The sequence below is a fragment of the Corvus cornix genome, chromosome 8 (genome assembly GCF_000738735.6).
Source record: "Corvus cornix cornix isolate S_Up_H32 chromosome 8, ASM73873v5, whole genome shotgun sequence".
Taxonomy (NCBI): Eukaryota; Metazoa; Chordata; class Aves; order Passeriformes; family Corvidae; genus Corvus; species Corvus cornix.
In genome coordinates, this window is record NC_046338.1 from 31,280,827 (window position 1) to 31,293,268 (window position 12,442).

A 12,442-nucleotide genomic window follows, 5' to 3' on the forward strand; every position below is an offset into this window, starting at 1 on the left:
CCCATGGGTTGTGTCCAGCATGCTGTGTCCCCCCAGGCCGGGCTGTGTCAGGGAGCCCCGTTGTTTCCTGGAGCCGTGCCCCGTGGGGAGCCCCTGCCCTCCGCTGCCCTGTCGAGCCTGGGCTCTGGCAGGCTTGTTTTTCTAGCATGGTGAGTCCGCCTGAAATGCCTAGGTGGGGCCCAGCATGGATAATGGCCTTCCTGGGGACAGAGCAAGCACCAAGCCCTCAGCAGCCATGGGGCACCCCCAGTGCCAGAGGCTCCCTGGCCTCAGGGGCTGGGGAGGGAGCAGAGGGCTGGATTTTGGGGCTGTGTCCACCCTGGCAGCGCCTGGCTCTGCCCCGGGGCACTGAGCAACGGGCACCTTCCGTCTGGGAGCCGGTGACGCGGGTGTGTGCGTGAGCAAAGGCACGGCTGGGCCTGGCCTCGAGGGTGGAATCACAGAGTCCTGGAATGGTCGGGGTTGGAAAGGACCTTAAAGGACCTCTGGTTCCATCATCCTGCCAACCCTTCCCCTAGACCAGGTTGCTCCAAGTCCCATCCAGGCTGGCCCTGAACATTTCCAGGGATGGGGCATCCACAACTTCTCTGGTCAGCCTGTGCCAGGGCCTCACCACCCTCACAGGTGGTGATATTTCTAATATCTAATCTAAGTCTCAGTTTGAAGACATTCCATTGAAGGGGCCACTGGGGATGGAAGGCTGCTTTTTTTAGATGTAGAGCTGGATTTTGTGTGTGTCACTGGATATCCTTGCTGGGCATCCCTGGCAGGGTTGGGGAGAGGGCAGGGATGTCTCCAGGGTCCCCATTCCACAGGATGTCCAGGTGGTGCCCAGTGACGCTGGCTGATGTCAGGGCATCTGACCAGGGCGCTGCCCTCAGGGTGCCCATGATGGTGGCAACGTGCGTTTTGGGGCTGAATCAGCTGCCTTCGCCATTGCAGAATCACAGGTTCATTTAGGTTGGAAAAGACCGCTGCGATCGTCAAGTCCGGCCTGTGACCCAACACCCCCTTGTCAACCAGGCCACGGCACTCAGTGCCACATCCACACTTTCCTTAAACACCTCCAGGGACGGTGACTCCACCGCCTCCCTGGGCAGCCCTCACTTTATCAGAACTGTATCATTTTATGCCATTTGTCCCCTCACGGAAGGGCAACACTGCAGCAAAGGGCGGGGAGGGGAGTACTGGGCCCCCTCCCCGTGATAGGGGGGCGCCCGAGAGGGGCCGGGGGCTCTCGGGGGCTGTGCCCGGGGTGCTGTGGGAGCTGTGGGGCTGTGCCCGGGGGCTGTCGGGGCTGTGGGGGCTGTGGGGTGTTCGTGCCCCTCCCGGGGCGGGGGTTCCCCGCGCTGTCCCCGCCCCGGCCCCGCCCCGGGGGCGGCGCTCCGGCGGCTCCGGGCGCTAAAGGCGGCGGCGGCGGCGGCGCGGGCGGCCTGGCGGGCGATGTGGCGGCGGCTCCGCGCCGGGGGTCGCGGGGGCCCGGCGGCTCTCCCGCCGCTCCTGCTGCTCCTCCTGCTGCTTCTCCTGCTGCTCCGGGTGCCCGCGGCGCGGCCCGGCCGCCTCTACTCGGCCGCTGACCCCCTGGAGCTGCTGGGGCCGGGGGCGGAGGGGCGGCTGCTGGGCTCCACCAGCGCCTGGGCCGTCGAGTTCTTCGCCTCCTGGTGCGGGCACTGCATCCACTTCGCGCCCACATGGCGGGCCCTGGCCCACGACATCCGCGGTGAGTCCCCGGCCCCGCTGTCCCCGCTTCTCCCCATCCCCGCCTGCCCGCCCCATCGGCGGCCCCATCCCTCCCTGTGCCCTTGACCTTTTTAGCCCCCACCCCTTATCCGTGTCTCTGTCCTCTTCCATCAGCACGCCGTTTAATCCCCGTGTCTCTGCCCCTGCGCCCTTAAATGCCCCCTGCGTCTCTGTCTGTTCACCCGTCAGCACCCCTAAATTCTCTTCCCCGTGCCCCTGCGCAGGGGAAGTCCCACTTCCCCTCCAGGAGCATCCTGGCATCCCTCCTGCGTCCTTGCCCCGTCGTCCTTCTCCTCTCCGCCCACATTCTTGAATCCTCCCTGCATCCTCGTCCCCGTCAGCATCCCTGCATCCTCTCTGTGCCCTTCCCACCACCATCCCTCTGTCCGCTCTGCCCTGCCCTCCTTCAGCTCCCCAAAACCCCCCTGCGGCCCAGCTCCAGCCTCCCTGGATCGTCAGCCTTCTGGGAAGGCCCAGCTCCCTGCCGCTGTCCAGGTTTCCCCCCCTCCCCCCGATATCCAGGCCTGGCTTAGCAGCATCCCTGGACCCGCTTTGGTAGGGAGAAGCTCAGGTGGAGCCTGCTCCAGGCATAGGGGGTCCCACTGCCCCCCAGACCTCCCCACAGCCCCGCTCCTCCCGGTGCCTGCAGGGATGGGGACGGCAGGTTGCTGGGCGCTGATCCCAGCTGGTTTGTTCCCAGCTTTGACCTTGATGCCTGGCCTGGCTGGTGCCAGCCGTGCCTGGGGACCCGCACACCCCGCTGCTGGGCCCCTCGTCCTCGTGCCGGGACTCATCCTGCCTCCCCCGGCATCCCGGGGTGCTTCTCCCTGTTATTGCGCTAATTGATACAGCGCGGCGGTGCCGGGTGAGTCAGGGGGCCGGCCGGGCGGGCATCCCGTCCGTCCCTCCGAGGGGATGCCGTCCCTCCCTGGGGATGCCGTCAGAGCTCCCCGACGGGCAGGATGTGAGGAATGGGGTGCGTGTGCCCGGGCCCCGCGGGGGAATGCCGGCTCTCCTGGCCCCTCTCCAGAGAGGGCTCCCCGCTCCGGAGGCCGGAGCGCCGATGGTGTGCCCGTGGAGGCAGGGCGGGGAAGCCGCCCCCGTGCTGCGCAGCGTCCTCGCTGCCATTCCCACGGCTGGATTCTCGTAGGAGTGGGCTGGACGGGGAGGATGCCAGGGTGAGCCGCGGGCACCACGTGCCGCTGAGTCCAGGAGCGTGCCTCCTCCCTGCAGCAGGGCTTGTCACCAGCCCTCCTGTGCCACCAGTGCCAGGGCGGTGGGAAGCAGCTCACCTGTCCCATCTCCTGAGACACGGGGTGGTGTGTCCCTGCCTCCAGCATGCTTACACCTGGGGCAGCACAGGCTCCATCTGCGTGCCAGTGCCATGTCCCTCCCTGTCTCACTCTAAGGACAGGCTGGACATTCTCCAGCTTGTGTCCTTTACGCTAAAAAGAAGCCATTTCAGAGCTTTATTCTCCATTTTCCTGCTGGTTTTCAGAGCCTGCTGTTTAAAATGCCTCCATGCCCTCTTTTGTTCATCTGTTTTACCCCAGGGACCCGCTGCTCTTCACTGGGGAGATGGTGGGGAGTCACAAATGGGGAGTGGGTGCTCAGAACCTGGGCGGGCTCTGCTGCAGTGCCCTGGCCTGGCTGCTGGTTTTGGGTTGTTCCCTCTTGGTTATCAGCTGTGCCCTTGGTCTGGGGTGAGACAAGCTGGAGCCCGTGTTCCTTGCTCTCCCCGAGCTGCGGTTAGCCATCCCTCCCCTTCTCCTGGTGTCCTCTTCCCGGGAGCTGGGGCAGAGGTTGGACAGGCAGAACCAGCCAGGCAGGCGGCATCGGGCAGAGCTGCCTGTGCTCTGGCGCTGGCAGGGCAGGGCGTGCAAAGCCAGCTCCTGCCTCACACGGCTTTCCCTGTGCTCCTGCTGCCCGGAAAGTAGGGCACCACACACCAGGACGGACCACAGCCCCGGGTGTTCAGGCTTGGAAACCATTGGTCGCTGCCCTGCGAGGGGCAAGCAGCAGTTTGGGACAGGAGGGTCTCTGTCACTGGCACAGCAGGAGATCCCTCCTGTCTCCGCTGCAGGCAGCTGTGGGGAGGAGGGCGGTTTTTGGGGCTGTGGGGGTGCTGAGCTATGCTGACCTCACCCTCTGTCCCCACAGAGTGGAGGCCTGCAGTGATCCTGGCGGCCATTGACTGTGCCGACGAGGACAACCAGCAAGTGTGCTCTGATTTCGGGATAACCGGCTTCCCCACCATGAAGGTGAGACTGCCTGTGCCAGCTGCTTGCTGGGTTTCACTGTGCTTTGCTTTTTGGCCTGTCCCTCTCTTGCTCAATTGGACTAACAGGGCTATTGCACCAAAATACTCCCCTTGGGGCTTTGCAGGCCAGAGCTGTTTCACCCAAAACAGTGCTGTGTCCTGGCTGCACCCAGTGCAACTGCTGGGTGATGGAGCAACAAGGAGGAGGGGAAACCAAAATGCTGCTTTGTGGCGAAACATGGAGGCTGGATCTCTGCTAGGATGAGGGAGAATCTGAATCCTGGGTTGGAAACCCTTGGGAAAGGCTGTTTGAGGGCAGAGGGAGGTTGCAGGCGCAGGTTTTGGAGGAGGGCACAGGGATGCTGCGGGAGGTTGCATCTCCTGGGAGCCTCCTGCGGTGGCTGGCAAGGAGCCATCCCTCCTGCTGGGCCTGTGCCCAGCCCTTTAGCTGTGTCAACACACTGCTCTGCAGAACCTCCCGCTGCAAACAGAGCCTTGCTCCAGCACGAGCAGTGAAGCAAAAGTGCTCCAGGTGCTACAGGCAGCAGTTAAAACCAGGATTGCCTTGAGATGGAATGGGTAGTGATAAGGGTTTTATCAGACATGCCCTCAGTCCCAGTTTACAGGCCCAGCTCCAGGTGGGGTCAGATTTGGGGTTTTCCAGGCAGGTTGGCTTGGCCCCAGCCCTACCCTGGGGTCTCATCGAGCACTGCCCTGGGACACTGATGGAAACATCTCCCGGGGCCGGGAGGTGTGCTGATGTGGCCGTGCCAAGAAGTCACTTGCTTCACATCCTGTCCCTGCCAAGCACCTTTTGCAAACAGCCTCAGCTCCCAGCCCAGCCTGCAAAGCAAACACCTGGCTTATGCAACCTGGTGTAGCTGCTCTGGCTCTACCCTGGCTACTGGAGCCACTTTAGGAGGCTGGGAGTGGGAAAACCCCCTATTTTCTGCTTTGTCAGAGCTCTGGGGCAGGGAGACTGGTTTGCAGGACTGGGAAGGTTCCAGCTGCCTCCCTGGAGACACCTGCTCCACTGCCTGCCAGTGCTCAGCCCTTGGCCAGACATGGCTCCCAGCCCGTGCCTGCATCCCTCCCCTCTGGGGGTGCCCCGAAAGATGGGGCCAGAGCTGGGAGCTTCCTCTGTGCTGGCTGATGTCAGCTGGCATTCTGCAGTGTTGTGGGGAAACTGAGGCAGAGCTGATCTACAGGGAGCCTCAGCCTGATGGGTTGCACTTCCTCATGTCCCACTCCAAACACTCACTCCAGTTTCCCCTTGTGTTTTTTTCCCTTTCAGTTCTTCAGAGCTTTTAGCAAGAAGCCAGAGGATGGGATAAGGATTACCAGTGAGTATTCAGAGCCATGGGGTTTTTTACCCCGGATGTGAACGGCCCTGCTGCCCACACCTCCCACACGCTGGAATATCTGGGAGCTCTGGGGTGGCAGCTCCAGGCAGCTTCCCTCGGCTTGGCCCCTGGGATCGGCTTCCCCAGGACTGACCCCTTGGTGTCGTGTCCCCCTGCAGATCCCAGTGCCACCGTTGAGGATCTGCGCCATGCCATCATCACCAACCTTGAGCAGAGCCAAGATGCCTGGCCACCCGCCTGTCCTCCGCTGGAGCCAGCAAGGTAGGGGCAGCAGGAGGCCAGGATGGCCTCTGTCCCATGGGGAGCAGGTTTCTGGGGAAATCCTGAACCCAAAATGAGCAAGCAGCAGCTGCTGCATCATGCACGTTCCAGGGAGACACAGATGACCTGGCCAGGGCAGAGCCATTTCCATCGCCCAAATGAGATGGGGCCATATTGTTGCGTCTCCTAATGAACCTGCTCATCAGCTCCACTTAGAGCAAGCAATTCCTGGGCCCCAAATTCTTTGGGACACGGCAGTGTCATGCCATGCTGAATGAGGCTGCGTTAGAAGCTTTCTCCTGTCCTGAAAAAGGGTTTTTTTGATAGCATACAATTTTGTTGGTATCTGAGTTGTCCTTGCTGGATGCAAACAGTTGCTGCATTGTCCTGAGAAGGAGCCTTTGGATTTCCCAAAGCAGTGGTCGAGCCAGGCACATGCCTCAGGTATTCTGGTGCCTCTGTGTCTTAGCCAAAAAAACCCCAGCCCTGGTTCAAGTTCATTGATGTTTTTTCCCCTGGGCGAGTGTGCAGCTTCCCCCTGCCCTTCCCTGCCTGTGCTTTGTTTTCTACCTCCTTGGCCAAGCCCCGTGGGTTTTCTCAAAGCCTGCGAACCAGAGCAGAAAGGGAGGCTGGAAGCTGCAGCAGGAGGCATTGCCTGCTCGGTGGGGCTGAGCCTGCCCCAGCAGTCCCTGCCAGATGCCAGCGGGCGAGGGTCGAGCTCCCCGTGCGTGGGAGGGCGGAGCGTCCTGCTGATGCCGAGGCACCTGCTGCCGTCCTGCTCTCTCTTGCAGCGCGGAGGAGGTCCGTACCTTCTTCCAGAGGAACAAGGACCAGTACTTGGCACTCATCTTCGAGAAGAGCAACTCCTTCGTGGGCAGAGAGGTGGGTACAGCTACATTTATCCCCCATTTCTCTTGGAGCCTGTGTCCCTTGGTGCCTGATAATTCCCAGGCGCCTTTGGCGGGGCAGCTCTCCTCAGGCAGCCTCCCTGCCCAGCTTGCACACAGCTTAGCCAGTGCCAAATGTTACACAGGGCACTGAACAGCTCTGCTGCATCCCTGGTGGGGCTGGGGAATCCCTCTGCCCCCCATCTGACCCCGGGGCTTGCAGGTGGCCCTGGACATGCTGCAGTACGAGAACATTGCGGTGAGGAGGGTGCTGAGCATCGAGGAGGAGCTCGTGGAGAAGTTCGGCGTCACCACCTTCCCCTCGGGATACCTGCTGCTCCGCAACGGCTCCTTCTCCCGCCTGCCCGTGTGAGTGTGGGACACAGCAGGGTGGCTCCGGGCATGCTGGTGGGGTGCCAGCCTTGTGCCCATCTCTCTGTGCTCCTCTGTAGTTGTGGGAAGGCGCGTCAGGAAGGAGACATGGCTGGGTAGGGGAGGCTGGGCACTGAACTTCATTGCCAGCCCTGGCTGGAGCTGGCAGAAGGGAAAATCCTTGTGACTGAGCCATCCCGTTGCCACACCTGCCTGGAGGTGGCATGACATGGCTACCTGGGGCTCAGTCCTGTTCCAGGGTGCATGTGGGCAGGTGGAGAGTATGGCCCACCATGCCCTCCCTGCCCAGGCCCGAATTACCCACTCGGCTGAGCCTCCTTCTCTTTTGCTTCCTTCCTTGGGGTCTGGTTTGGGAGGGAAGAGGGACTCAGGGCTTCTCCTTCCCGGCAGGCACATAGAGGCACGCTCCTTCTACACCTACTACCTGCGCACGCTGGCGGGCATCACCCGCGGCTCCTACAAGCTGAACACCACGGCCAGCACCGCCAACGACACCGACCACGCGTCCCAGCCGCTGCGAGCCGACCGGTCAGAGCCCTCACCCTGCTGGGGACACCGGGGCTGGGGGGTGCCGGGGGGGGCAAAGGGCTGGGACATTCCTTCCCTGGGAAAACCCCTGGTGTGGATGAAGGCGCTGATGGAACCTCGTGTTGCGCTGCCCTCCCCAGCTCCAAGCTGTACATGGCCGACCTGGAGTCCGCGCTGCACTACTCGCTGCGGGTGGAGGCTGCCCGTGCCTCCGCGCTGGCCGGAGCCCAGCTGGCCGCCTTCAAGTGCTACGTGGCCACGCTATTGAAGGTGAGGAGCTCTGCATGTCGGGAGAGGAGCTGCCTGTGCCTCCTTGTCCGTTCATGCAATGCAAACACAGTGTGGGCCACCGTGTCCCAGTGCTCGTGGGTAGTGAAGCGTGGCAGTCCCAGGTGTGGGCCCTGTGTCCTGGTGCTCAGTGTACGGCATGGCTGCTGTCAGGCTGTCCCTGTCCCTGCAGATCTCCACACTCAGCCCAAAGTCCCAGTGGGAGCTACGAGGCGGTGCTGGAGTGCTTCAAACAAGATGCGTGCTGCCGGCTTTGGTGGCAGTGGGATCGGCACTTGCAGGAGGTGTTGAGGCAGGAGGTCTTTTCAGAAGAGAGGCTGTCACCTGCTGGGGTGTCAGAGATGGCCACAGGGGTTTGTCACTCTGATCTGGATGCTCGGCTCAGGGAGCCAATCTGCAGGCTCCTTTGATAATAGTCCAGGAAAGGAACTCCCACTCTGAGTCAGGCTCCAGACAAGCCTAATTTAAGGTCTCCTTTTTCCTTCTATGTTGGGCCTGGCAGAGCTGAAGTGAGTGAGAATCTTGAGCCAGCACAAGCAGGGCAGTTTAATTTCCTGCTGCGATGGAGTCCTGCTGCCTCTGGCTGTTTCCTCCGCCGGGCCTGCAGGGGCCCTGTCTCCATCTCAGTGCCTGTCACAGCCTAGGCTGCTTGGCAGACTGGGGCCGTGCCCTCCTTCTTTGCTCCTTCCTTTGTCAGCCAGGGTCTCACACTCAGTTTGGACCTCACTGATGTGCAAGACACCCCTTGCTCCCACCCCCATCTGCTCTGTCCCAAGAAACAGCTCCAAACACGTGCCTCAGACCTTCATGTGGCTCCTCTGCTTGCCCCCAACCATTGCCCTCGCTCTTTCTCCCTTGAATGTGAACTACGGAGATGGGAAAATAAACCCCCATGGCACCAGCTCCCTGCCCGTGGGTACAGGTGTGCTGGGGTGGGGAGCAGCACTGGTTTTATTTGATCCATTTTCAATTCTCCCCGCAAACCTTCCCCTCGATGAGCTGGAGCAGTGGGTGGTGGGTGCCGGTGCTTCCCCGAGGATGCTGAGCCCGCGCTGCCATTGCCCTGCTCATCCACAGGACGGAGCAGCGTCCCCAGGATTGCCAGCCCAGGGCTCAGCCTGGGGGAGCTCAGCCAGCAGGTCCCAGCCTTAACTCTTGCATTCCCAAGAGATATTAAAGGGGGGAAACGTGGAAATAAGTGGTTCCTGGGGGCAGGGGATTGCACAGCAAAGCCTCCTGTCCAAGGAGTCGGGGACACTGTGCAGCGGAACTGTCAGGTCACAGATCATTCCCGTGCAAATTTGGCTCTTCTCATGTGATTCCCCATGGGCCTGGGAGGAAGAACAGCTCAGACTTAGCAAACTCCTCCTTCCTTTCGCTTCTCCATCACTTCTGTGTGCTGGTGTCTCTTCCTGCCCACAGATCGATCCCTCTGTCCGTCTGTCTGGTGGTGGCATGGGCTGCCAGGCTGCTCGTCTCCCGGGAGTGGTTTTAAAGTGCAGCTGCTAATCGGCTTTGCCAGACTTATGGACAGAGTGGCTTTTTGCCTCCCTCAGTTGGGGCTGGGGTTTGGAGCCTGAACATGCACACAGGGGACTTGCCACCCAGGGGGGGGACAAGCTGCAGCTCCCAGCCCCTGGGAGATAGGCACCAAAACCTTGCCAGGACCTTGCTGCCCTCCAGCACAGAGGATGCTGGTGCTGCCCAGTGCCTGTCCTGGTGAGCCAGGGGTGCCTGTGGGCTGCCCTGCTGCTCCCAGGATGGAGTCTGTTTTTTCTCAGCCCTCTTCCCCCTCTGCAGTACTTCCCGGGGCGCCCCTGTGTGCAGACCTACCTGCAGACCCTGGATGCCTGGCTGAGGAACTGGACAGAGCCCGAGCTGCCCCGCACCGTTTTGAAGGAGGCCATGAAGAATAACAGAGACGTAAGATGCCCGTGGGCACCCCCAGCCCCTGCTCTCCTTACCCCTGCCCCTTGCCCCCCAGGCTGGCATTGCCTGCCAGCCCCATCACGCCGTGTCCATCTGTCCACCAGGCCTCCCACCCCTCCGTGCTCCCCACCAACGTGACGTGGGTGGGCTGCCAGGGCAGTGAACGCCACTTCCGTGGCTACCCTTGTGGGCTCTGGACCATCTTCCATCTGCTGACTGTCCAGGCTGCCCAGAACGGTCCTGACAAAGGTATTGGTGTCCCTGGGGGCATCAGGGGCTCAGGGAGGGAGTCCCCAGGTGGGCTCTGGCATGGATAGGGATGCTGCATGTGGACAAAGGTTTGTTTCTGCCCTTCTTCATCTCATCCGGGGGCAGTTTCCGTGGGGGACGAGAGACAGAGAGTTGGGGTGTGGGGTTGCTACCTCAGCCATGGGACCGTGGTGGTGGCACTGGGGTCCAGCCTCAGCCCCGTGCTCTGCCTCCCTCAGAGTTGCCCCTGGAGGTGCTGAGCACCATGCGCTGCTACGTCCGGCACTTCTTCGGCTGCCAGGAGTGCGCCGAGCACTTCGAGGCCATGGCGGCCGAGTCCATGGACAGGGTGGCCAGCAGGGAGGAGGCCGTCCTCTGGCTCTGGTCCCACCACAACAAGGTCAACGCTCGCCTGGCGGGTAAGGGGGGCTGCCACGAGGGCAGTCGGAGCGGCTTCCTGAGGGAAAAGGGGAGGTGAGGTGGAGGAACGTCCCTCCTCCTGGACGGATCTGGGAAATGGCTGCAGGGTGCAGCAGCGGGGACATCTTGCTGTCATTGTCCCCCGTCCCAGGGGACAGCAGCTGGTCACGCAGTGTCAGACTGCCCTGGAGATGCAGCTGGATCTTACATGCTCCTTACAGGGAGCTTCCCAAAGCTGCTGTTTGCCCACGGAGGGACCCTTCCTCCCGAGGTGGCTCCTCCAAATGTCCCCATCCCCAGCTGCTGGATTCTCCGGGGTGCTCATACGGGGGGAGGGAGTATCACACGTCCCCTCTAACCCCCTTGCTGGCTCCGGTCCCTGCAGGAGGTGACACCGAGGACCCCATGTTCCCCAAGCTGCAGTGGCCTCCGCCGGACCTGTGTCCGCAGTGCCACAAGGAGGAGCGGGGGGTCCATGCCTGGGAGCAGCCGCCGTGGTCACGTTCCTCAAGGCACACTTCTCCCCGGCCAACATCTACATGGACTATGCCGAGGCCGACCCCATCCCCGCGGCCAGGGAGGGGACCGGGGCCAGGCTGGGCACGGAGGGCCCGCGAGAGGAGAGGGGGAGAGCAGACGAGGAGGAAAAGGAGACGGAGGCAGAGGCGAGAGTCCCGGGGCGCCCGGGCTCGCCCGAGCCGCGGCGCCCCAGCATCGTGCGGCTGAACCCCAAGCTGCGGGAGGGGGGCGAGGACATCGTGGACCTGGATTCCTTCAGCGAGCAGCACTTCAAGAGCCAGGCGCTGCGAGCGGCCGCGGGCCGGCGCCGGCGCATCAGCAAGCGGGACACCATCGCCCTGGGCCGCGGTGCCGCGGCGGGCAGGGAGCGCCGGCGCGCCCCCCGGCGTCCTGCTCCGGGAGGAGGAGGAGGATGCTGGGGAGGGCCTGCGGAGGAGCCCCTGGCTGCGGGTGCTCGGCTTGGGCTTCTCCCGCCTGGACATCAGCCTCTGCGTGGCCCTCTACTTGCTCTCCTCCATGTGCCTCCTGGGCATGTACACCTTCTTCCGCCTGCGCACCCGCGCCCGGAAAGGCCGCCCCGGCTTCCCCGTGGCCTGACAGGGGTCGGGGGGCCCGGGGGTTTTCCCCGGGTGGGCGGGCTGCTGAGTCAGGACACCCCTGGGACAGCGTTTTGTCCCACAGCGGGGAGGGGTCTGGCACATCCCCCTCGGGAGCTGCCCTGCTCAAGGCAGTTGCCTCGCCCAGGGTAGGGGGTAGAGGGCTCTTTTTGGGAGGAAGGAGGTGTCAGAGCATCCCCCTCTCAGGTCATAGTGCCATGTTTTTGGGCGTGTGGGAGCTGGGACGCGAACGGTGGTTTGTGCGTTGGCACCCAGCTGGCCTCAAGCTCCCTGGCACTGGGCTGGTTTCAAACTGGGAAGGCCAGTCCTGTGCTGGAGAGCAGCCCATTGGGGTCCAACCACTAGCAGGGCCAGGAGGGTGAAGGTTTAGCCCCAAAAAGTGGACGCTGATGGGTGGGGGCAGCAGTCATGGGTTCAGATGCATTTTGTATCCCCCTCTTTGAGATGTGGCCCGGGGCCTCCCCACCTTTTCTCGCCCCCTCCCCACACCGTTGTTCATTCTCTGCTTGTCTTAGTGGAATAAATTATTTTTGCCGACGCCTGCCCTGCTGTGTCGGCTGGTCCCTGCCACGTGGGCATGCTGGACTACCACCCCCCATTCCTGCTGTCCCTGCTCCCACCTCCCCCCCATCCCGGGAAGAGCACTTGGTTTAAAAATCCTTTCAATATTTTTAATTATTGTGGTATGTTTTCTCCTGCCTTCTCCTTCGGGATGATGCACCTCTGGCCAGCTGCCCCCCCGTACAGCTGCTACATCCCCAGGGCTGGGATGGCTCATGGTTTCTCCTCAAGCAGGGGAGGGAGATGAGGCATGTGGGGGCCAGGAAGCTGATGGAAAAAAAGTTGGCACGAGCTGTGGAGCTGGAGTTCGGTGCTGACCGTGCCTGTGGTCCGGAGCAGGGAGACACACGGCAGCATCCCTGGGGACCAGGACTTCCGTGGGTGTGGGCCCCCTGTGCCTGTCCCCGATTCTCTCTGCCCTTTTAT

At 62.5% G+C, this 12,442-nt stretch overlaps 1 protein-coding gene across 1 annotated transcript; it reads left to right on the forward strand.

Moving 5' to 3' along the window:
• Nucleotides 1–1,425: 1,425 nt before the first annotated feature.
• Nucleotides 1,426–12,130, forward strand: QSOX1 (quiescin sulfhydryl oxidase 1). The gene is given in 14 exon segments (XM_039556217.1): nucleotides 1,426–1,720; nucleotides 3,901–4,001; nucleotides 5,295–5,343; nucleotides 5,523–5,625; nucleotides 6,417–6,507; nucleotides 6,736–6,881; nucleotides 7,296–7,433; nucleotides 7,574–7,703; nucleotides 9,522–9,644; nucleotides 9,755–9,899; nucleotides 10,139–10,318; nucleotides 10,705–10,803; nucleotides 10,806–11,227; nucleotides 11,229–12,130. Coding segments are annotated over 14 exon segments (2,211 nt in total). The 5' UTR covers nucleotides 1,426–1,443; the 3' UTR covers nucleotides 11,436–12,130.
• Nucleotides 12,131–12,442: the final 312 nt, after the last annotated feature.